The sequence below is a fragment of the Lissotriton helveticus genome, chromosome 11 (assembly GCF_964261635.1).
Source record: "Lissotriton helveticus chromosome 11, aLisHel1.1, whole genome shotgun sequence".
Taxonomy (NCBI): Eukaryota; Metazoa; Chordata; class Amphibia; order Caudata; family Salamandridae; genus Lissotriton; species Lissotriton helveticus.
This window is the reverse complement of record NC_136072.1, coordinates 676,056,293-676,081,921: the sequence shown is the minus strand read 5'-3', so window position 1 is coordinate 676,081,921 and position 25,629 is coordinate 676,056,293. Positions and strand designations below refer to the sequence as shown.

Sequence of the window (25,629 nt, the reverse complement as noted above, 5' to 3'; positions counted from 1 at the left end):
ATACTAAAGGGGTTACTATCTCTATTATGGCACATGCAAATAAAATAATCAACCTCAATCTTAATAGATCAGAACTACACATTTCCAAAGCTAAAAAAAGATATTCTTATTATTCACAGAAATTCAAGTCAAACTCCAATTAGAGTATTTAACATATGTATATAATACTTTACTTTTACATTTTTAAACGAAATGTACATGTCCAGTTTAGTGCAAACAAATCAGACCACATTTTTGACAATTACTTGTGTATCAAGTAAGATAAGAACCAGATACATGTTATAAGATGTTCAGAATAGGCATTTACTCCTCTGTGCCTCGGAAATAGCTGCAACATTTCAGAAATGTTATTCATACCTTCATAGTAAACATCATGATATTTCTGATACGATATTATATAAAGTCTTACTCAAGTGCAACTGACTTTTCTTATCCCACTCTACCAGATGTATTCTTGATGCTCCTTTCACAATGGAAGAGGTTTATAATGCCATCAGAGTTTTAAACACCAGAAAATCCCCAGGTCCTGATAGTATTCCATCGGAGTTTGCTATAGCATTCACAAAACAACTTTCTCCTGCGATCTTTGTTTCAGGACTTTGAGACTAAAGCTTCTGTGAAAGAATCTGTTAAAGAAGGAACAATTATTGTATTGTTCTTCCGAAAACAGGTAAGAATCCTACCTTAATCCCTAATTATGGCCCTATCCCACTCATTAATCAAGACTGCAAAATCTATGCTAACATTTTAGCAACTAGACGTTCTCCAATTCTGAACCATATTATTCATCCTGATCAATCTGGTTGTCTGAAAGGTAGACTATCTTCACATAATACTAGATTACTTTGTCATGTTCTGGCCTCCCTTAAGAAATGTAAATGTCCCCTCATGATTATAAGCTTTAGATGCTGAAAAGCTTATGATAAGATTGATTGCAAATTTCTATTTAGAACTATGCAAAAATGCGGTTTTGGTACTACATATATCTCAGTGTTTAAAGTGCTGTATTGTTCACTCTCAGCCAACATTTTTAATAATGCCATTAATTCTTCAGCTTTTCACTTGTTTAGAGGTACCAGGCAAGCATGTCTTTTATACCCTCTACTATTTATTTCAGCCGTTGAACCACTATTAACTGTTAATCATCTTCTATGAATAATACAGGCATTACAATCAATACTACCGTACTACAGTACTATCAATACTACAGTACTTATGCACATTAGGAACCCTGCATATACCTAACTGGTGAGATTAGATATTATTGATAGTAATGCATTAGTATAAGGATACACTTTAAATATCAATAAAACAGATTTTTTTCCTTTGAACATATTTAGAGTGTACATATGTTACATGACACTGATATTATATGGAATCCCATTGGTCTTAAGTATTTTGGTATTTATTCGTTACATAAAATAAAATATTATAGTTTATTTAAATTGTATTTTTTTTTAACTAAAATGGATGGATACATTGGTTAAATGGTCTTTCCCCAACTTAACATGGTGGGGAAACACAATTAAAATTGTAATAGCTCCTCAAGTGCTATATGTACTATCAATGTTACCAGTTAGTTTTCTTACATCTTGCTTTACCGCTATTAATATACACCTTATTAACTTTATTTGGAATAATAAGGTCCAGAGCATTAAATACAGGACTCTACATACTTACAAATTAGAAGGAGAATTGGGTGTCCCAGATTTTAAGAAATATCTCTTTCTCTTATAACAGCACAAAGTGTTAATTGGTTCTTTAAATCTGGATTCTCACTTAGCACCACCATGAGTATTAATTAAAATAAATATTGTAGTGCTATTTCCTTCTCAAGCAATTCTTACTATGGATCTTAAAAAAAGCAACGTTTTATACTCAATATGACAAAAGATGCAACATTAAGGGGTCGATTAGGATGGCGGACGGACAAAGTCCATCCGCCATCCTGTATGGGGCAGGGACCGTCCGCCACAAGGGCGGAGGTACCGTTACCCGAATTAGGATGCACCCGCCACAGTGGCGGGTGCATCCCGCATTTTTAACATTGCGGCCGACGGTGCTGAAAGCACTGTCCGGCGCAATGTCAAAAATGCATGTTGTGCGTTTCACAGCACAATATGACAGGCACCGCGCGGTGCCTGCCATGTTGTACTGTGAAACGCAGGGGGGTACCATAGGTACCCCCCATGTGCACCCCCACCCCCCTTCACCCTGGGGGCCCGCAACAGGCCCCCAGAGCAAAGCCTGTATGCGGCCACGGAAAGGCATCTGCATCCGGCCATCATAATATGGCTGGCGATGTCTGGAAGACACCGTCAGCCATATGAACCCTTTTCCGCCCCGGCCACAAGGCGACCGGGGCGGAAAAATGGCGGACGGTGTTTCTGTCCGCCGCTGTCCCCCCGCCATTGTAATATGGCGGGGGGGGAATTGCTGGCGGACGGGCACAGATGGCGGACGGATTACCACCGCCTGCATGGCGGTGGCGATCCGTCCGCCATCCTAATCGGCCCCTATGTTTGGATGCAACATTTAGTAATAGAATTGTACCTTCTAAAAATATATTTTTGGGGAATAATCATTTGAGTAAACTGAATACTGCGATCTCTTGTTCGGAAAAATTGACCCATGCTGGTATATTTTATATTTCAGACATTTGTTGTAGTAATGTTTTTGTTTTTTTCTCATTTTCAAGTTCAATTTCAGATTCCTGTTAGCAAATATCAAAGGTATGTTACGTTGTGAAATGCAATTCTTAACACCTACAGTGGTTCTATTCTAGCTCTTCAATCTTCAGCATGAAATTGTTTTTTGGTATACATAGTTCATCTGGTCATATGGCTTCTAAAACCTATAAACCTATAAAAATTGATTTATGCAAAGTCTTTTAATTTAATAAAACTAACTGAATTCTGGAATATCATCTTTGACATGGATTACTCTATGCAAACATGGATCACAATGTTGATTCATTTTGCCTGCTCTGCTGCAAAGGATACATTTGTATTGGTGATGTCCAAGTATCTAGCGCTTTGATTAGACATTCGTCATCAGATCATGATTTTTCTGATGCTTCAGTTGATCTATCAGTAAGCAGAGCTAATATTGTTAATTCTTGGGTGACTTGTGACCACAGATATTTCAAGGATGTGCTCTGGAACATACGGACACTGATATGATATTGGTCATTTGTCTTGATTGGGTGTTTCTCTACAGGGAGATTGCATTGTGGAAAGGACCAGGGAGATCGCAGTTTGGTTGATTATTATAAAGACTGATCTGGTGTTTACACAGGCGATTGCTCTTTTTTTTAAAAATCTGTTTTTATTGTTTTATAACTCCACACATATCATACAGCGATAAATAAACATTATACCGTACATCACATCATCGGCTCCAGAGTTCATACAATGTCTAATCATTAGACATTCTTTCTTGTATTATCTAATACAATATGAATCACTGCACCATAAACATCTAGATATGCACTTATCTATTACAACAGGCGCACATCGTCCGACCTAATACACCGTCTCTGTAGCAATATAAACAATAACATTCTCAACAAACCATCACAATCTAACTCCTCCCCCCTCCCTCTGCCTCCGGTGTGTCCAAACTTCTAAGCACTTAGTCGAATATAGATATCAGTTCCTTCAATTCTCGTGTCGGAATAACTTGTGGGACAATACCTGCTGCACTCCATATATCCAGCCTTACCCCAGTACCCCTCTCAGTGCTAGGCCCTTGCTGCCATCTCCGCTCTATGAACAATCAGGGGGAACTCTCTAGGTCATCCCCAACAAGGCCCACCTCCGAGTCAGTGTCAGGTATTTGCAGGGCCATTACTAGAGCCTCCCACGCTCTGGCTGCTTCCATTGCCTTCTCATTATTGGCACGTATAGCCTGTTGCAACCTAACTGTACTCTCACTTTTGGCCCATTTAAGTAGCTCGGATTTCCATTTCCCTACGGCAGGGCCTAGTCGTGACTACCATTGTGCCATGATCTCTCTCTTAGCTAGTAATAGGCCTAGGTCCAGAAACTTACTTGTGATTTTTGTCTTAGGGGTATGCGGAAACCAATGTAATATACAGGTACCCATGTCAGTATCTATGCGGCTCTGTAATGCCACAAAGCAGTTCGACAACCTCCTTCCAATACTGTCCTAGTTGCCTGCAGGTCCACAGCATATGAGGTAAGTCTGCCCCCCCCCCTAAATTACAGCGCGGGCACTGGCAGTATCCGTCCGAAAGTATCAATTAATCTTGGCCGGGGTTAAGTAGGCCCTATGCAATATAAAGAAGTGTATCAGTTTAAACCTAGCATTCCGTGTACTCTTCCATGCCCTTACTCAGGAGATTGCTCTTGTGGTTACTTTTGCCACTGACCCAGCTCAACTGCCCTCTTTATGATCGCAATATTACCCTAAATGTGTTAGAACATTTCTAGTGGCCTCCTTCCCTCAAGCAAATTTTGTTCTTTCTCAAAGATAGTGAAAACACTCAGAAAGCAAACAACATCTCAAAAACGGCTGAAACATGTTAATCTTCTGTTTCGTCTGACACATGCAGTTCATATCCATACTGCAGGTGCACTGTTTTTAATCCTGACAGGGAGAACATACTTATAAAATATGTTATTTGTTGTCACTAGTTAGTTTTACCATCACGTCCCACACTGTATTTTAAATTGCGCTGTGCCCTCCTCCAGCTCATATCGCTCTCATTTGGTGGATTTAGTAAATCCTTTACAGAGTAGATCTAAAACATCCCTGAGCTCCTCCAGGCCTTCCCACCAAGAGGAGACTCCCATATGATGAAGCATGCCACCTAGGGTGGGTGAGGAATTAAGCCCTTTAAAGGAATTACCTCATAGTTATTCCCTATATCTCTCTAAGTATTTCCTTTCATCTTGATCACACTCTAGACCCAAAGATTTCTTTGTGTTATATTGAATAATGTAATTGAGGATACAATCCTGTGCAGGTCTTTAAACTGTCGCTTGGACCCTCCTTCAATCATTTCTTGTGTGCTAGTTGGAATGAAGTAATTAGAGTCACTTTAGGCGACCAACTGTAGTAAGGAGATAGGGGGCCAGCAATGTCCTCAAAAACGGTTACCTCAGCAAGTGATTATAAGGAGAAGTGAAGCAGTTCTCAGTCAGTTTCAGGCACTGTTATCCATTGTAGGGCATTCCTATGAAAGTGGTGCTGATGCAAGGGATGAAGGATGCTGAAGCTGATCAAAGGCTGCTGTGGATGCAATGCAGTTGACAGGGGTCTGGCTGCGACTACTCCTTGGTCTGCAAAAGGGATGAGGCAGTCTCGGTCACAGGATCGACATCCTTCAAAGTCCACTTGGTACTGGCAGAAGCCTAGTGGCCACTGGAGTACTGGTGGCCCAATATAGTGGTCATAGGCTAATCCTTCCTCAGCTGATAAATAATCCTGTGCAGGTCCCAGCTGCACCTCGATCACACCCACATGGCCAGCGAATTTTGGTGCAACTTTGTGCTTCAGGTTCTGGTCCCTAATGCTGCACGGCAACAGTTGACGGCGAGTTGAAGAATTTAAGTTACCAACTTGCCCCAGCAGGCTTCTCATCCGTTCTGTGCCTCTGCTGTGACCAGGAGGCCAGCTCATTGACTCTTGGAGTTTCTTGACTTTGGTTGGGCTCTGAAGATGATTTCTCTTCGAGCAGGCACATTCCCTCTACTTTGCTAGCTACCAGGTTTAGCAGGTGGAGTCCACACTGTTGCTGCCTCTCACTACTGGTTCCACAGTGTAGCAGGGCACTCCATCTTCGTTTGTCCTTCCAGTTCAGTCAGGATCTGAGTTTGAAGTGCGAGGGGTGCCCTACCTCTGCTCAGAAAATGTCCTAAGGGCAGGCTGCACTTGGTAGCCAATTGGCTATTAGGTTTCCACCCACTTGGTGACCACTTCCTGTGAAGTATGTCATCTGGGCATCCCAGGAAGCATGATTCTGCCCAATTCCAATATGTCTGAACCCCTGTTCCAGCGTGTGGAGCTCCCTAGCCGAAATCAGAGGTGCAGTCACCAAGAGGGCTACACAACCTTTGAAAACTGGTTTGGCAACTGTTTTCATCTCTCCTGTTCCAAGTGCCGGTCTGTGTGTCTGAATAATGGAGCAGCCCCTTTCCCAAGTGTTTGCCCATTTGCCTATTATAGGTGTCTTCTCTTTTGAGGCTCGCCTTTTGGGCCAATACCTGTGTGATTTCCTGTAGTTGGTAGATGACACCTCCTTCCAGAGCAAGCCCCTATTGTTTCCTTTCCTGGTAGTCATTAGCACGTCTACCCAGGAGGTCAGAAAGCTGTCTAAACTACAGGACCCCTTGTGCACCCAGTACGGGCACAGGGGACTTATGGCAGCAAAGTTACCCACTGCAACTTGATATTATAATTCCAACCTGAGAATCTTCAATAACCACCTTTGGTTGCAAGCACCATTCCAGAGTTAGCATAGCTGAGAGGTCAGCATGTAACTCTGCACTTACCAATTCGGAAACCAGAGTAAAAATTACACTTCTGCGTTTTCACTGTGAAAACATGTAAAGCTACATGTGCTGTCTGTGTAAATGTTCAACCCTGCCTCAGGACTTGATCGGCATTCCATGGGGGTGACATACACATATACCAGGGGGAAGTCTGCCTTTGCCATTGCTTTAAATTGCAAAGTCAGGCCAGTAGTTAAACTGCTCTTCCGGCCTGCAAATAGCAGACTGGGTGTTTTGTTTTACTCGTGTCCCACCGAATATGGCATACTCAGTGCTACAATCCTTGGTGGGACCCTCTAACTAACATGCCCTGGGTCCCATTTATTGGGGACCTACAGGTAAGCTAGTTCAGGCACTTGGGTAAAAGCCAATTCGACATGTCAGTTTAAGGATAAGCGGTACAAAAGGGGTTGGTGATGGACGGAGCATCTGAATCAATCAAACACTCACACCCAGTCAAAAGATCCGGGTTTAATCCATCAACGTTCTTTAGCCCACTCTGCCACCCCAGTTCAGACATGGCTATATGCAAATCAGTCTGACCCTGTGCCTCATGGGAACAGTCCAGCCCGAACTGCCAAGCCATGCCTTCCCTGGTCCGGAAACAAGCTTCCGAGGACCGGTTTCTTGCATTCCAGCAGTCTTCAGCCCGGCTTGCTTGAATCCAGTGGCAAAGTGAGCAAGGGACTCACGTCTGAGCATACCCTGCCACACTTATGGCGGCCAAAAGCGGTACAAAAGGGGGTGGTGATGGACGGAGCATCTGAATCAATCAAACACTCACACCCAGTCAAAAGATCTGGGTTTAATCCATCACCGTTCTTTAGCCCACTCTGCCACCCCAGTTCAGACATGGCTATATGCAAATCAGTCTGACCCGGTGCCTCATGGGAACAGTCCAGACCGAACTGCCAAGCCATACCTTCCCTGGACCGGAAACAAGCTTCCGAGGACCGGTTTCTGGCATTCCAGCAGTCTTCAGCCCCGCTTGCTCGAATCCAGTGGCAAAGTGAGCAAGGGACTCACGTCTGAGCATACTCTGCCACACTTATGGCGGCCAAAAGCGGTACAAAAGGGGGTGGTGATGGATAAGGGCACAGGCACTGAGGTCTGCTTAGCAGCTCTAAGTGCACTCTCAAAGACGAAAAAGCAGCAGCATTAGTCCAAACAAAAAGGTTGTGACCATACAAAATGGGCTTTCCTTACTAACTTGATATCCGCTTCGGTGCAGTCTTGAGAAAAGAACAAGAATACCGAGATGTGCCAATTTCAGATTTTCCTTTCCTACGTTTCCTACGTTTAACCAAGTCCACTGACTCCGTATACAGAGTGATGACAAAAATGTAGGAGCAGAAGTACTTTGAAACTGTACAGTGATTGCCTTAAGGAGAAAAATGTTACATTTAAAACTTGGACCTGAAATTCTTTAAAATTGTTAGAAGCAATCCATAAATTATGGATTTTTTTATATAACTTTTTATTGAAAACAAACAAACATACAAAATAACAAAACTCACAAGGCAAGAATACAATGAAACATGATCACGTGTCCATGCAGGCAAAGCTCCATTAGAAAGTGCATACAGTGCATTCAATTATCGTGGGGAAGGAGGGGTGGGCAAGGAAACAAGCAAATACAGTATCAATGAATGAAAGCTGAATGTCAGTTAGGGGGACGTGGAAACGTCAGGGTATACATCTTGTGGAGGAGTACATATATTCCCTCGATAAGCATTTCATTGGGACCATATCCTACCCCATTTTCTGGGCCGGCCCCTGGAAAGGTACACAGTCTTCTCCCGGAACATGCACCAGTCCATGTTCTCTTTCCATCCGGATATGGTGGGAGGCCTGTGAGATCCCCAAAGCTGAGCTATGTCTCTTTTCGTGACCATATTACCAAGGGTTGCCCAGTTGATCTGTGCGGTGTTGTAATCATTGGGTTCCCAGACATTCAGCAAACAACGCCTGGCCTCGGGCAGCAGCGACACACCCGTGACATTCTCCATCACCACATGTATTCGGGACCAAAATTCAACCACCTCCGGGCATTCCCATAATATGTGGAGGAAGGTGCCAGACATTCCACAGCCACGCTTACACAACCCAACCAAAGAATAACCCATACGAACCAGACTCGGACCAGTAACATAGACACGATGGAGTATCTTAAGCTGAACAAATCTAAGGCGGGCAGGAATAGCAACCTCCTTAGGCGAGGACAAAGCACATTGCCAGTCCTCGTCATCCAGTTCTAATCCGTCAGCGCTCCACGAAGCCCTAAGGCGCACCAGCAAATCAGCTCTATTATTAATGAGCTTCTTGTAAATCAGTGATATCGTGCTGTCGGGCACGTGACCATCCAGAATGCGGTCCTCCAGGGGGGAGGATTCAGGAATATCATCACCCTCAGTGAATACAGATAATAGAGCATGACGGACCTGGGCATACCTAATGAATTCCGTGTCACCAAGCTCGTACTCCGCTTTCAACACATCAAAGGACTTGACGGTACCCTTTGTCCACAGGTCACCAACTTTGCTTAAACCAATCATATCCTATTTGTCGAAGCCTTTCGTTCTCCACAGATGTCCCAGACATTCGGAATCATACAAAGGGGTCACCCGGGAAAATCTACCACTCCAACCCAAGGCCGCATTCGCGTCCTGCCACACCCTCACAGCAATTTTAGTGGGACCAGTCAGTGTTCCATAGAGTCCCTTGGAGTATAACGCTCTGTTGAAGGTCCCTCCAGGCAAAAGAAATTCATCCATGGAGAAAGCCGGGGCAGGGCCTGGAGTGTAGGTCGCATGGTTGATCGCACTCAACTGAGAAGCCCAGTAATAACGCCTGATGTCCGGGAGGGCGATACAGCCGTCATACCACGGAAGCGTGAGTTTAGAGAGAGCGATACGGGCACGCCCATCCCAGAACAGTCGTCTCTGCAGGCTCTCCACTTCCCGAAAATAACCCGAGGCAATCGGGTCAAAGGAGTTCTGAAGTACGTACAAGAATCGGGGCAGCGACATCATTTTAAAAAGCGCCGCTCAACCGAGTGGCGATAACGGCAACCTACGCCAGCGCGCAACATCAAGCTTGAGCCGCTGAAGGGGGGGTAGCAAATTACGCTCATATCGCATGGAAGGGTCCAAGGACGCGTAGATCCCCAGGTACTGAAAACCGGTCTCAGTAACTTTAATTGAAAATTAAGGAATTTAATATTGATTAGTTTGCAGTCTGTTGATTTTCTTCTGGTTCAAACTGTTGGTGTGGTGGGGACCACTAAAATAATATTGGCTTCCTTTGCCTTTCCTGACTTTGTTTGAAGACACGATAAATTGTTTTCCACCTTGCTCATAAGTTTAACTAACCCTCATCAACATAAATGTTTGTTTGCCTTCATACTAAAGACCTTAGTGCACAATCAAAAAAGCCCTTAACCTCATGCGCGCTAGCGGTTTTCCCGCTGTGCGCTGCGTTTTTTTAAAAGCTGCGTTACTTGACAAGCTCAGCTCGTCATGAGCGTACGAGCGTCGTAACTCATGACGAGCTGACCTTTTCATGAGCGTGGAAGGGGTTAAAAGCATTAGAAAGAATGCAGGGCATGCTAATTAAGCCAAACATTTGTTCCTGCCTTCCCTCATTCATCTCAGTACAGTTATTCATTGTGGTTTAGTTTTAGTTATGTTACTTCGTAAGGAACGTAAACAATGACTCAAAATAATTAAAGTTGTGTGTGATGTGAACACTTCCTCTAACCTATAAAATGTACAACATCAATCCGTTTGTAGGTAATGCCAGTGTTATATTTTAAGAATATTGTTATATGTGCATTATTTTATTTCGTAGATACAAGTGAGCCAGCTGATTCATCTTTAATCAAGTGTCTACTGGTAGGATTTGGAATCTTTTTTCCAGTGGTTTTCATAATCAGTGTGGTTATAATGAAAAGACGTTCTATAAGAAGATACTTTTGGAGAAGTGAAGCTTATGAGTAAGGATAATTTTTTTAATTTCTACTGCTAACGTATTAAAATAACGTTATATTTGGAACACGTGACCGCGGGTGTGTAGAATATGTGAAAACTAGTTAAATACAAAATATAGAAGACCTCGTAAAAAAAGGAAATATTGTTTGAGGTGCCATGTTTGCAATCATGTTGTCAGATCAAATGGTTTGTCTATATTTAGTGAATGCACCTGCTTGTGAAGATGGTTTCTCTTAACCAGTATCTTTCATGTTCAGTTAACATAAGGGAAACAAATCCTTTTTGGTGATCTGGTTTTATAGCTTGGTGTAGCCTTCTACTTTGTTTCTTAGTGTTGCCTCTTTCCCACAAGGCACACCTTTAAAGGTACATGTGTCAATTAGGATGGGAGCATCGTGCTGCCTCAGCTCTCATAGAAAATAGGGCAAGTTTTGTTGATTTGGACTTTCTGAATGGTAAAGAATAGACTTTGATAATTAGTGGTAATGAATGGATGGATGATCTACGAGATCAAAATTACGCCTTTTGTTCTCTCGCAGTAGCTGGTGCCTCTCGTGAAATGACTATAAAGGATCAATACCTTAAATTACTCCTGTGGCTACTTAGCTGATGTACAATTTGAGAACAGGAAAGTCTATTATCCTGAAGTGAGCAGAGGCCATTGTTTTAAGAAACACCACAGAAGAAAAATAATGGATAACTCGACACTAAAGCATGCCAGTCAACAGTATGATCTGTAATTATAATTCTGCTAGCCTCCCAAACTCAATGCTGGATGGTTTATTGGAGGAAATTTCCTAAAAGCAGTTTGTCTCCTACGTACACAGTACATTCTACAGATATATATGATAATGGTCCTGATTCACTAAGGTAAACTTACCTTTTTGTGTAAATTTATGTTTTCTTTGCTATTCAGAAGCTACAAGTTAATAGTAATTTTACATAAGAAGATAGATATGCTTGTCCAATTGAGAATCCCTTTTCTTTCCTGCCCAATTTAACTAGTGGGCTTATGCACATAATCTTTTCTGAACTTAAGTTTTCATATGCCTGTGACCGCCAGTGTAATTATATCAGATCCTTTTCCTTTAGGCTTACGATAACCAGTGCAAGATGTATGTGTTCATATACATTTTCTGTGTTTGAGAGCAGTAAGATAAGATTAGCCTTCATAGAATTTCTTTCAAAAGTAAAGATGGAACTCAGATCTAAAAAAAACACAACAGTGTTTTACATCGACAAGTAAACAGGTGTGGGGTCTAAACCTCAACGTGAAAAAGCTTTAACTGTAGATGTGACCATTGGCAGCGGAATTCGTCTGACAGCAGTTGTAGGAAAACCCAACAACAAATGGCACACTTATTATTATGTGGCATATCCCAAATGGAGGGACTCTCTGGGAAATGTTTTAGCAAGGAAATACACATATTGGACCTGATTCACTATGGTAACTTACACTTTTGAATGAGTTCACAACTTTTTGGTATTGACAAACTACAATTTTGTAGTGATGTACTTATTTGTAGTGCGTTCAGCACTACACATGGCCAACCACTGGTACTGCAACCCACTCCAATAGAAAGTAATGGTGGTAGGGACTTAAAAAATTCAAGCTACTACAAAAGAGACTTCTAGCTGCAGATTCCTTACCTTAGAATATTGGCCAGGCGACCGTCTAGATCCGGAAATTTTCAAGCAGTACCCCGTGCGATGGTAGGGGGCTTGTCTCAGTGTCGTCCAGCGCTGGAAGTGACATGCCTATACAAGTAACACCCCAGGGCACACACATAATTTCTTTTCTTTACATGCCATAAGCGCAGAGCAGTAGAGAACTACCTCTGTCTGTTTTTTGGAGACCTTTTTCAACATTTTGTTGAATTCTTTTGAGCTTTGTCTCCAGTGGGCTAGGGATGTCCCCCCAAAAAACTGTGGGGTTTAAACCCTGTGGTTCCTGTCACAGACGTTGATCTGTTATAGAGCCCCATCGGGTTTGCATCTGGTGCCTGGAGCCAGGCCATGACTCCAAGGTCTGTAAAAGCTGTAGTGCCATGGCAATTAAAAGGTTCTGTGGGAGTCATCCCTGAAGCTCCTTGTTGGTTCATGCCAGTCATCTTTGCGACACTCCTGGTCCCGGTCAGGTGGAAGGTCCCAGGCCTGTTCCCATTGAACTCAAAGTTGTTGGGTAAGTCTCCCAAAATAAAAGAAAATCTAAGAAGTCAAAGTGCTCTTCAACTGCGCATCCCCAGTCTCAGTCATCAGACAAGGTGCAGGATTGACGTCACCACTCTAGACCCAGCTCCCACATGTTAGCCGCAGTTTCAGTGTCTGAGTCTACTCCGCATCTCCCTGAATTTCCTAGAGCCAGAGCGACCCCCCTCATCTAAGGGAGTTTTATGAGTCTATATACCTCATTTTGTGGGTGGGCCAGCACCTCTGATGTGCCTTTGAACCCCCTGAGTTCAGCAGGTGCACCCACTGGGTTTCCACCAGCTGGTCCGCCCCCGCCGTCAGTTAGGCCCCCTGGATGTGGTGCTGTATCCTGACCGGCTCCAGTCGAACGACTGTAATCTTCCCCAGAGCCCATTCCAATGAAGTAGTTCCTGGCCCCGTCAACGCCCCAAGGCATTGCTAACTCCATCCTCCTACCAGACTATATTACAATGCCAGATCTGCATCACCCAAAGTCAACTCCGGCGCCGCCCAGAACTCGAGCTACTGAGTTGGAGCTAGTGCCTTCTTTTTTGGCAGGCCCTGTGAGGAGAATAATTGGGGAGGATATGAGGATCCTTATGGCTCCCAAAACCCCTTGGAGGTGTCTGAAGATAACTGTTATGAGAAACTGGAGAATGCCAGTGATATGGACACCTTCCCATACACTGACTTAGTCTCTTTCGCCAAGTGTGGCTAAAGAGGAAGGCGCTTCTTTTGTCATGATGGTGAGGTGGGCGGCTGAGGTCCTGGACCTTACGCTGCCCTCAGTGGCAGTGAAGATGAATGTCTTGACTGAAATGCTTCAGGCGTTAGTCGCTCCAACAGAAGCCCTCACAGGATCCATCAATCCCAGGAACAATCCATGTTCTTCAGAAACAGCAACACATACCAGCTGAAGTCCCAACTTGATTTTATACACATGAAAACTAAATAAATTGGTTGACTGTGCACAAGCGTCGATGAAAGTGAAGTGTAACCTTTGTAGCGTGCCACGGAGGTATCACCTCGTCGTCCTGGAGGTGTTTGAAAGGAAAATAATCACAAAAGTGCGTCCCTTAAAGATTTAAGGGGCGACCCTCTGGGCGCCACTGATTCAATATCACAATTGCGATATTCCAATGTTGAAGTGTCTTTATTCCAATGAAAAAAAGTCGAAACTTAGTGGTAACTTGAATTCATTTAATTCATGAATTTATCCACGATTTCGTTGTAATGTTGTTGATCACATTAAAGTTAACTTCATCAAAGATTCAAAACGGTCCCAATGCATTTCGTGCCTCAAGGGCACTTCATCAGGGGATTCTAGAACATATAGTTGTAATGAGGACCCACACTATTCATAGCAAATTGTCAATAATCACAATAGTGTAAACCAATGTATGCTATAAAAAACCAGGTGGTGTTTACTTTAAGCAGGAAAAGCCAAAATGCAACCATTCTTAAATAAATATACGAGTGTTAATAGAAACATACGAGAAGAACGTACTCTTGTAGTAGCCATGATGTTAGAAAAATGTTATTGAAAAAATGCGCAGGAAAATAAATAGAAGGTCTGGATGTGGTGTGAATCATGATTGCCGAGAAAGTATCTCACTCGGAACGCAAGGTGACTGTTAGCGTATTAAGATATTCAACAAGTTAAATTCCTTGAAGAACCAGTGCTGTAATCTAATTACACAAAACGAACAAGTTGCGCAAATGACGCGATTGTGTGCTCAGCATGGTAAAGTATTACTAAAACGAACAGGCGTTAGTCATGCAACAGAAATGAAAAACGATAAAAATTATAAGTCAAGGCTTACCGATAAGACCGTAAAGGTCTAAGTTATTGTAGAAAGCTAGCTACGGTGTGAACAGCGTGGTATGTTCGAACAGGAGTTAAAGTTGCATGCTTTAAAAGGTGAACATAGACAAAGTCAGATAGACGTGCCAGGAAGGACAGAACAGCTGGCGGCCATCTTGTAATGGATAAAGTGAAAGTTTGGCTGGTACAAGAACCAGTAATAACCAGTGGTAAAAACGAGAGACGTGTTACATGGAAGACAATTCAATGCCACATATATCAAAACAGATTAAGAATAAATATATGAACTGGATTAGTATATGAATGAAAATAAAATACAAGAGCACAGTGTGTTCAAAAGTGATACTCGGATACATCATAGGTAGCAGGAAAATTCCAAACGTTCATTGAGCCCCAAAGGCTTCATGGAATGAAGTCTGAAAATCCATTTGTTTTCTTTTTGCAATAATCTTTTGTTGATATCTTGATTACGTAAGTTGTCAATGGTCTCCAGGACCATAAATTGTAGCTGAGCAATGTTGTGTCTGCGTTCATTGAAGTGAACCGCTACCGAGAACTTGACATCATTTCTTCTAATACTGCTTTTATGTTCAGTAAGCCTTGTCTTAATTTTTCTTGTAGTTTTACCCACATATACGAGGCCACATGGGCATTTGAGAAGATAGATCAAGTTCATAGAGTCACAGGTGGCCGTGACGTTTAACTGGATAGGGATTCCACTACGTGGGTGGCTGATGGTTATACTTTTTATAATGGCTTTGCAATTGTTGCAGTTATGGCATGGCTAGGTGCCTTTGGGTTTGATTACAGTCGTTCGATCATCACTTGATTTCGAAATGTCTAAAACATTTTTGCTTCTGGTGAAGACAAACCTTGGTCGTTCTTTGAAGATTCCATTAAAATCCGGTTCAGTAGACAAAATCTGACAGCGTTTCAAAATTGTTCGTTTGTAGATGTGACTTTTAGTAGAGAATTTAGAGACTATAACCATCCTTCTTTCCTCTGTTTTAGTCGATGTCTGTAATAATTCAGTTCGTGTTTTTGCTGAACATTTATCTTCTGCCTTCTCTAAAATCTCTTGAGGGTATCCACGTTCCTGAAAACGTTTGATCATATTTTTTATTTGCACTTTAGATTCTTCGGGTTCAGAAACTATCCTTTTCGCCCTGAATAGTTGAGATATTGGTAGATTGTTTTTCAAGGAAGATTGGTGAAAACTCCGATAGTGTAATAGATTGTTCCGGTCCGTCACTTTCTTGAACAAGGTAGTAGTGATCTTATGTTCTTTGATCCTGAGTTGAACATCCAAATAGTATATGGATTCTCCATGAATTTGATGAGTAAATTGAATGCGATCATTGATTTTGTTCAGATTCTCCAATTCTTGTGATAAAATAGACTGTGGACCTTGCCATAACACGAAAATGTCATCAATGTATCATAAAAAAATGTGGGCATATTTTTTCCAATTTTCGCCATTGAGGATGTTGTCTGTCTCAAATTTGGTCATCTTGTGCCTTTGGTGGTGCGGTGGTCCTGAGCCTGTGGCCGGCCCGGAGCTTCGTTTGGGCCCCCCGTGGGACGAGCGGAGCCACCGGGGGTCGAGAGGCCGCTCTGGTGCGTCACCCCCCCTCTCTGTACCGCTAGTGTGGAGCGAGGCACGAGGGACCTGGTTGTGGCCTGCAGGGGCGACGCGTGGAGCCTGGCCCCCATTTTACGCTTTGCACTGGATCAGAGGGGCTAGATCTATTGAGGGGGCTAGCCTTGGACCCTGGCCTCAGTGGGGGCCCCTGTGAGACACAGTGAGAAGCTGGAGGTTGGCTGTGACGGCCAGAGGCCCTGAAGATCAGCGTGGAGGCGGGCAGAGAGAGGCGGCGGACTCCTGCACGCCCCCCCTGGGAGGGGGAGTCCTGGCCCCCTGGGGGTGCGGGAGCTGGCAGTGGACCGTGAGTCGGCGCTGGGCCTTTGGGGACTGAGGGCTGGTCTTCTGCGCTCTGGGACGCTCTTGTGGTGGGTCTGGAGGTTGGGCCTTGGACTGCTGGAGGGTGAGTGGAGACTTGTTATGCTACTGCTGTGGCCCCGGGAACAGGACCTAGGACGGGACTGGAGGTGAGGGGTGGGGGGGCCCGGGCCGTTGTGGACCCCCTGGGTAAGCAGAGTGCAATAGACTGAGCCCTAGACGGCGGAGGGGGGCCCTCCCCGATTGCAAACACGGACGGCGGACTCTGCAGAGCTAAGGGGTGCAGTGCTTTGCTTGGTGCCTCTACATCTGGCTCGTCTTGGGGGGCTATCCTGTGCATCCCTGATCCTCTGCCCCTCCCATAGAGGTCTGGACACTGCCCTGGGCTGCTGGGCTCCTACAGCTGGCTGCGCTGTGCCTGCACTCCCCTGGTGTGCCCACCACAGTTGATTGGGGTGCTCCGGGGGGGCCTGTATCTTACTGCCACTTGCCGCACTGGGCCTGCTGCTTGGGGGCAACTCCGGAGGAGCGGGTGACACGGCCTGGGGTGGATTCCCCTCCCTCTTCCTTAGCCTCTGCTGGGCCCTACTGCGCTGGGCACGCCGCTAGGCTTTGACTGCGGCCCTGACAATGATGCGCTCCAGGGGGGGTAAAGCGGACTCAGCGACGACCTCCAAGACCAACTCTGTAGTGGCCATGTGAGGCAAAGCAGGAGAGACGGTGCCGACCAAGAGTTCCTCCCAACTGGTCGAGGAGTCGCCACCGGTGACCCAGGCCTTTATGTCCTCCTTTATGGCTGAGCTCAAGACAGAGATAGGTTCCCTGCGCTCGGAGGTGCACTCCTGTGTTAAAGAGCTGCGCAAAGAGGTCACTGAACTGGTTGATAGGGTTGATGGACTCGAGAAAATTGTTGATGAGCGTACAGGGGACCAGGAACAGCTCTGGCAGGGGGTAGCGGCACTGGAGTAGCAGAACATCGAGCTCCAGGTCAAGCAGGAAGACCTCGAAAATAGAAGTCGCCGGAACACTTATGCATTCGGGGCGTTCCACTTGAAGCAGAGGGGAAAGACATCATGACCTACGTGGCGCAGCTCCTCCACGAGGTCTGGGGGGATGAAGAGGCCTCCCCCCGACTCTGGACCGTGCACATCGGGTTGCTGGCCCAGCGGGCCGTAGGGGCCTGCTTCCGGACATCCTGACAAGAGTGCACTACTTCACTGACAAGGAGGCCATTCTCAAGGCGGCGAGAGATAGGTCGGACCTCACCCATGATGGCCACAAGATCCAAATCTTCCAAGACCTGGACCCCAACACCCTGTGCAGGCGGAGGGCGTTTCGGCCGGTGACGGAGAGGCTGCAGGCCCTCAACATTTCCTACCAGTGGGGACATCCCTTCGCCCTCATCTTCCACTGGGAGGGCAAGCGTAGGGTCACCCGATCCTACAGGGAGGCGGCGCAGCTGCTTAAGCTGCCGGAGTCACCGGCAGGAAGCCCTTCCCGTCCGAGGCACCAAGAAAGGATCCCGGCTCGACCCGACTGGACCACGATTCCACACCGACGCCGTTCCCCTCCGGTGGACGAGAGATCCTCCTCGCAGGCTAAGCAAGACATCATAGTGCATATCCACTCTCTTGAGGGTGATCGCGAGGGGACGGGTCCCATCGGTCGACCCCGTGACTTAGCGCCCATGGAGGGGTGCTGTCTTCACGACCTGTTGCGGCTACCGTCGCCTTTGACTCCTGCCTCCGACGATGATCAGTGGTGCTTGCGTCCCATTTGGAGGAGATGCTGGCCACTGGATAAGCTGTCTGCTCTTGAACCATCTTGACATGTGGCATGCACCACTCCTGCTGGATGTAGCTTTGACGCCCTTGTTGGGTGTCTGCTTTGTGCCCACTGCGGCTCCCCGACCCTTCCTGTGCCTGTAGTCACAGTACTATGCGTGGCAGACGAGGACTCCCTGCCCTCGTCGCTTGTACAGGGCCTTCAGAGAAGCGAAGTAAACTACATTGGTCACTCTGCATGATCCACTCCGGGTAGCCATGCACTGAACAAAGCCACGTTACCCTGCTTGTGAACTTGCATTGCATCCCGACTCCCACTCGGGCGGCGGGGACACCGGGGCTGCTGTCTCCTGTATTTCTTGAGAGTTCCCCCCCCTTTTTTACTGCTCCATAGGGAGTGACATTCCTGAGTGTGTCCAAACCCTTGGGTAGAGGATGCCCGGAGACTGGGGCAGTCCAATGTTGCCCTGTTGGCCTTTTTTGACCTTGAAAATTATAGGGCCCTGTTTGGCCGCTTCCTGACTCTCTCTCCCCTCTTCTCTCTTCCTCTTTTTCCTTCCTATCTGGCTTCCTTCTGACCTCTCTCCTATTCCTTCCTCTCGATTCAGTGTGTGGTGGGGTGGAGACGAGTTGGCTGCTGTCCTCTGGGTGGGATGAGTGGAGAGGGGTTGCTTTTGCGCGTTTCTCCTTGCGTTGGTGGGAGCGGGGAACATGGCGGACCCTGATTGTTACACGCTATGTCTGCGCCTATCCCTCAGACCCTGAAGGTCTTGACACTCAACGTCAAGGTCTTGAACTCCCCTAATAAGCGCAAGCAGGTTTGGCGTTATCTCCTTCAATACCGTCCTGACATCATATTCCTCCAGGAAACTCACTTAATGCAGGGAGACACACACCGCATGGCGCACCCCAAGTACCCTATTCAGTTCTGGGCCTCTGCGGACACTAAAACTGCCGGAGTAGCCATTTTGTGCAGAGCTGGTTTCAGGCGGGGGGATACGAGGCCCTATAAGAGTGGGGATGGGCGCTTTCTCAAAGTTACGGTACACATGGGGAGGCACCGACTTACCCTATGTAATGTATACGCACCCAATCAGTTGCAAGACCGATATCTCCAGACACTTTTGAGGGATCAGATCCCGTGTGGTGACCCGAACATGATCTTGGGAGCGGACTTCCATTTAGTCATGGATCGTAGCGATGCTGCTTTCACCGATACTGGGGCGATGTCCTCTCCGCTGCGTAAGCAGATTGCAGATTTAGGGTTAATGGGTGTGTGGCGTTACCACTGCCCGGATCTGAGAGACTACTCATTTTACCCGCATGCTCACAGGTCTTATTCCCGCATTGATTTCCTCTTTATATCGCTGGAGCTGCTGCGCGACACGTTGGGAGCCTCCATATCGGACATATAACTATCAGATTATGCTCATGTTGAAATGCTCCTCCAGGACCAGGCTGTGCGCTCCCCTCGTGAGGTTCGTTGGTTTTTACCGCCGAGTATCCTTCGGGATGCTGAGGATGTGGACAGCATCCGAGAGGCCATAGACTCCTATTTTGCTACTAATGACACCCCGGAGATGTCCTTCCCGGTGGTATGGGACACCTTCAAAGCCACGGTCCGGGGGACATCACCTCTCTGGCAATTGCTCGGAGGCGTGCCGCCTGCAAATTGGAGGCTGATCTGGCGGGGGACATCAAGAAGGCCGAAGTGCAGGATAGGGCACATCCGTCCTTGGCCTCTAGGAAGAGATTAGCGAATCTTAGGGGGCAGTTGAGGCTCTTGCGCACTAATAAGGCGGAAGGCGCTTTGTTGGCACTGAAGCAGAGGTACTTTGAGGGAGACAACAAGGTAGGTTGATGCTGGCGGGGAGGTTGCGGGCACGTGCAGCTAAGGCCCATATAGCTAGTGTTCGGCTGCCGGATGGGGCGCGAGCTGGCTCAGAGACGGCTAAGCAAGCTGCATTTGTGGACTACTACGCGGCCTTGTATAGAAGGGAACCGACCTCGGCGGATGCGATCGCGGCAGTCCTGGCTGACTATGAGGGGGCAACACTACCCCCGGGGAGCGCTGCGGAATTGGAAGGCCCCATTACTGAGGAGGAGATAGGTTTGGCACTCACTGATCTCCCCTGGATGGCCTACCCCTATCCTTCTATCGCACATTCCAGACTCAGCTTCGACCCTATCTCCTGAGGCTGTTCGACTCTTTTACTGATGGCAATGGGCCGTCCCCTGACATGGGCATGGCTGAAATAGCATTGATACCGAAACCAGGAAAGGACCCCACGGTGTGCGCTTCCTACCGCCCTATAGCTTTACTAAACACGGATCTTAAAATATATACTAAACTCCTTGCCAAGCGTTTAGATCCGCACATGCCGGGGCTTGTGGACCCTGATCAGGCCGGAATTATTCGAGACCGACAGGGGGCGGACAATGTGCGTAAGCTTGCGCACCTATTGGGGAAGGTGCAACACTGGAAAATCCCGGCTTGCCTTCTATCCCTGGACGCGGAGAAGGCGTCTGACCGGGTGGACTGGGCCTTCCTTCGGGCGGTGCTCCACAAATTCGGGTTGGGTCCGAAGATGATTGCGAGGATTATGGCCCCATACATAGGACCTTAGGCCAGATCCGGGTTAATGGTGGCTTAACACCTCCGCTGACGATACATAGGGGCACTAGGCAGGGGTGTCCCCTCTCGCCCCTATTGTTCGCCCTTGCAGTGGAACCCCTCGCGGAGATGATACGGCGCGAGCCGGCCATTCACGGAATAACCCATGGTGGCCGGGACAATAAGGTGGCGTTGTTTGCGGACGATTTGATTCTTACCCTTACACGCCCGCGGGAATCTCTGCCGGCCGTACATAAGGTGCTTTGCCTTTATGAGAGCGCCTCTAGTCTTAAGATCAACCATGATAAGTCATGGGCTCTCAATCTTACCATCCCGGTGGAGGAGATGGCTTTGAAGAGGGCTGTGCCCTATCAGTGGGCTGAGAGCCATATTCGATACTTGGGCCTCACTTTGACCTCCTCACTGGACGCCTGGTTCTCTGTGAACTGGCGGGACTGCCGAAAGGAGGTCCTGGAGGATCTATGACGTTGGAAGCCGCTGATGTTGTCTTGGTTAGGACGGCTCAACGCTGTTAAAATGTCGATCCTCCCCAAGGTTCTGTATGTGTTTCAGTGCCTCCCCACTCAAATCCCGCTCCACTGCATACGGAGTCTGCAACGCGAACTCACGTCTTTTGTGTGGGGTGGTAAGCGGCCACGCTTCTCGCAAAAGATCCTTATGGCTCCACGAGATAGAGGAGGTCTCGCCTGTCCCAACCTAGTGCATTATTATTGGGCCGCACATCTCTGTTTTGTGATAGAGTGGGGGGTGCGAGAGAGTGAAAAAGGATGGCTGCATATGGATAGGGCGGTGACAGGGCGCACGATCTGGGATCTGCCGTGGCTCCATCGGACAGCCCGCTCTAAGAGTGCATACATGGCGGTACCCACGAAAACGGTGCTGGATGTTTGGGACACCATTGCCGTGTCCAAAGGGCTCACTACGTTCCCATCCCCACACACTCCCATAGCATCGAATCCGCATTTCCCGCCGGCTCATCAATCGCGAGCATTTGAGCAATGTACGCAAGGAGACTGCAGGGTGCTCTGTGACCTTTTTGAGGGGGGAACGTTCAAGTCGTTTGACCAATGCCGGGAGGAGTTTCATCTACAGCCGACAGCACGGTTGCAATATGCCCAATTGCGACACTGGGTCTCTAACGGGGATAGGCACCAAGCAGCCACATGACCCTTCACCCCCTTCGAAAAGCTTCCGCGCTCCCTTGGGGGTTTAAAAAGATTGGTCACCCAGATCTATCACATCTTGCAACATCCGACACATGTACTTACCCACCCATACCAGCGCCAATGGCAGCTAACGGTTGCCGCAGATATCGAGCCTTCACAATGGGATAGAGTATGGAGAGATATCCCCAAGGTTTATCGGAGTATTCCGAAGAGGGAGAATGCCTTCAAGCTCTTAACTCATTGGTACTACACTCCTCTGCGGCTGCATAAGATGTTCCCCAATGTTTCCTCATTGTGCTGGAGGTGTCGGTGTGCAACAGGGGATTTTGTACACATATGGTGGTGTTGTCCGCTCTTGACTATATTTTGGAAGGAGGTCCTCAGCCACATTAGGGGGGTGTTGGGGTTCCCCTTACCTGAAGCCATAAGCACAATTCTACTTGGCATTCGGCTCCTGGACCTCAGGGCACTTACCCGCAGTGACTGGGTTCTGACGCTCCAAATGCTGGGAGCGGCCAAGCAGCTGATAGCCTTGTACTGGAAAAAGACTGAAGCACCCCCCATAGCCTTTTGGTTCGTGCGGCTCTGGCATGTTTTAGCTATGGAGCTTCTCACTGCACGAATACAAATGCGCAACACTCGCTTTGGGGCCGTTTGGAAGCCCTTGGTGCGTTACCTCTGTTCAATAGAACACGCACAATACATGCCCACAAGACTCCGGACTTTACACCTTTTTGATGATGCTGTCCTCCCCGCTGACCCCAAAAGACTGCTCCCTTAGACATCCTACAGGATGCGGGAGTTCCTGAGGCTATTCCTGACTGGTGGATGCCCCCCCTCCCCCATTGAGCAACACACACGCCCAGCTCACACGACACCCTCCCTGCCTCTTGCTTCCTATCCCTCTTTCTCTCCTTCTTCCTTTCCTATACTTATCTTTAGCTCTCATACATGTTTGTTGGCCCCCGTTGGGTCGTACGTGAGTAATGGCCTTGTTACACAGCTACCTGTTCTTACTGTCCTGACGCCTGGACTTCATCCGCACCGAGTAAGCCTCACAGCTGTTTTTAAGCCACGCGCCCGGCCCTGATGGGGTTGTAGGCAAGGCGCTGTATTAATATGTTTCTATGGGCAGGACATATTGTAGCGATTTCTTGGCGAATTAGGAAACATCATCTCTGCCGCCCTGAGAAAAGCGCAATCTGTAGGAAAAAATGTACAAAACTACATGTCCCAGCATCCTTAGGGTTGACATTAGTGAAGGAAGAAGGCGGTGCATTCTTAAGGGCCGCCCAGAGAACAGGAAGGAAGGGAAGGAATTTTCCCTCGAGGTGTTGGAATGGCGGATGGTGCTCCCCGCCGGAGTTCAGCTTGAAGAAAGAAGAAAAACTGTATTTCAGTGTATGGATTCATCGAACTTTGTTTCCTGAAGGACTGCGGAAAAGACTCTGTTTCTGGTCAGGTATTCTTGTCAGAGGAAGCCACACGCAGATAATTAGTTTGTGTGAATATTTCTTCACTTTGGAAAAGGCCCCGAGTAGCAGATGTACTTTTAACGCATAGGAGCGTTTAAAAAGACATGAGAGATATTAGTGAAAGTGTTTATTTTAGAGGCGCGTCTGAAGTAAAGACGCCTTCTGTTCTAACGCTTTCCTAGTGACAAGTTCTGTGCAGAGAACAGGAAAGACTATTTTTCCCCCGTGGCTGGCCTTTTTGTTTATCTTCATCAGACTGTACCTGATAAAAACGAAGATCGTGTCAGAAAAAGGCTTCAGCAATGCCGAGAATTGTTTAGTGTGGTATGAAGAAATACCATTGAAGAAGAAAAAAGTGCTGTTAGCTTCATGCGCAGATTAAGGATTGTTAATAGTTGGAAATCATTGGAAAAGATTATGTTTCTGAAGGGATTGGATTCCGTGGACTCATCCTGTTCCTAAATACTTATATAAAGCAGAGAGTGTTATTACAGAGGCAGCCTGTGGGCTAAGGGTGAGTAGGGAGATGAGCATAGAAAATATGTCAGTTTAGTTATTTTCTACGCATTATTGACACCCATTCTTTGTCGTCCTCCTGTAGTGTGGACATCTTTTGGGGTCTTCGCTGACGGCTGGCCAGGACCACGAGTGATACACCGAAGCCACAGCTACTTTATTATTTTTTCCCTTTCCCTTTTTTTTCCCTGGGGGCACGGATTCACGCAGAGGTATTTATCTAGCCTCTGTGGGGGTTCGTGTTTCGGGGGACAAAGGGGGCTAACATCACACATCGTCTCCGCTTGGCGTCTGGAAGAGGTTAGTGGCTATTTTACTATTCTTGAGCTACAGCCAATCCTGATACATATGATCTAATTGCTATTTTGTATGCGGCCGGCCTCGAAAAGAGGTTGTAGGCTTATTGCTGTGTTTCTGTGCCCCTGTCCGCGGATTTGTTTAAAAAATAAAACAGACTTGGAACAAAAAAGAACTCAATATCTTGAAAAAACTGTCTGAAAATCCAAATATCACTGCGCAAAAAGCTGACAAGGGAGGCGCCCTTGTCTTAATGGATACAAATTTTTTATATCACAGAAGTCTACGCTCATGTGAATGACCCAGATGCATATGCCCCAATTGGCTATGATCCAACTAAAAAGTTTCAAGAATTATTGCAACAGATAGTGGATAAAGCTTGTGAAGATGGTGTAATTACCGACAAAACAAAGAAATTCCTCACTAAAACATATCCATCAACTCAATCAATTTATATGCTTCCTAAAATACACAAAGACTCGCAACATCCACCTTTCTGCCCCATTGTTAACACCAGAGGAAGCATTCACGAACCGATAGGACAATTTTTGGATTTACACCTTAAAGAATTTGTGACACAAGCAGCTACCTATGTTAAAGACACCACAGATTTTCTTATAAAAATTTCTCAAATCACTTTACCCAAAGACACAGAGGTATGGCTATGCACGATCGACGTTAAAGCTCTCTACACTTCTATTCCACACAACCTTGGAATTGAGGCTGTAGAATCTATGCTACTTCAATCAGACTTGAGTCAAGACTTTCAAATCTTCATAATGCAACTTCTGAACTTTTCTTTATACCAGAGCTACTCCAAATGGCAAGATGAGTGTTATTTACAGCTTACCGGCACATCGATGGGCAACTGTGCTGCCCCTTGCTATGCGAACATTTTCATGACCAAATTTGAGACAGACAACATCCTCAATGGCGAAAATTGGAAAAAATATGCCCGAATATTTTTACGATACATTGATGACATTTTCGTGTTATGGCAAGGTCCACAGTCTATTTTATCACAAGAATTGGAGAATCTGAACAAAATCAATGATCGCATTCAATTTACCCATCAAATTCACGGAGAATCCATATCCTATTTGGATGTTCAACTCAGGATCAAAGAAGATAAGATCACTACTACCTTGTTCAAGAAAGTGACGGACCAGAACAATCTATTACACTATCGGAGTTTTCGCCAATCTTCCTTGAAAAACAATCTACCAATATCTCAACTATTCAGGGCGAAAAGGATAGTTTCTGAGCCCGAAGAA

The 25,629-nt window shown here is 46.4% G+C and overlaps 1 protein-coding gene across 4 annotated transcripts in view; it reads left to right on the top strand.

Moving 5' to 3' along the window:
- The window catches only part of LOC144791082 (disintegrin and metalloproteinase domain-containing protein 9-like), a 2,835,950-nt gene that overhangs the window by 2,465,209 nt on the left and 345,112 nt on the right, over window positions 1-25,629 (top strand). For all 4 annotated transcript variants that reach the window (XM_078665732.1, XM_078665731.1, XM_078665734.1 and 1 more), the window contains one exon: window positions 10,368-10,512. In XM_078665732.1, coding sequence (XP_078521858.1) covers window positions 10,368-10,512 — 145 coding nt within the window. The remainder of the gene's footprint in view (window positions 1-10,367; window positions 10,513-25,629) is intronic.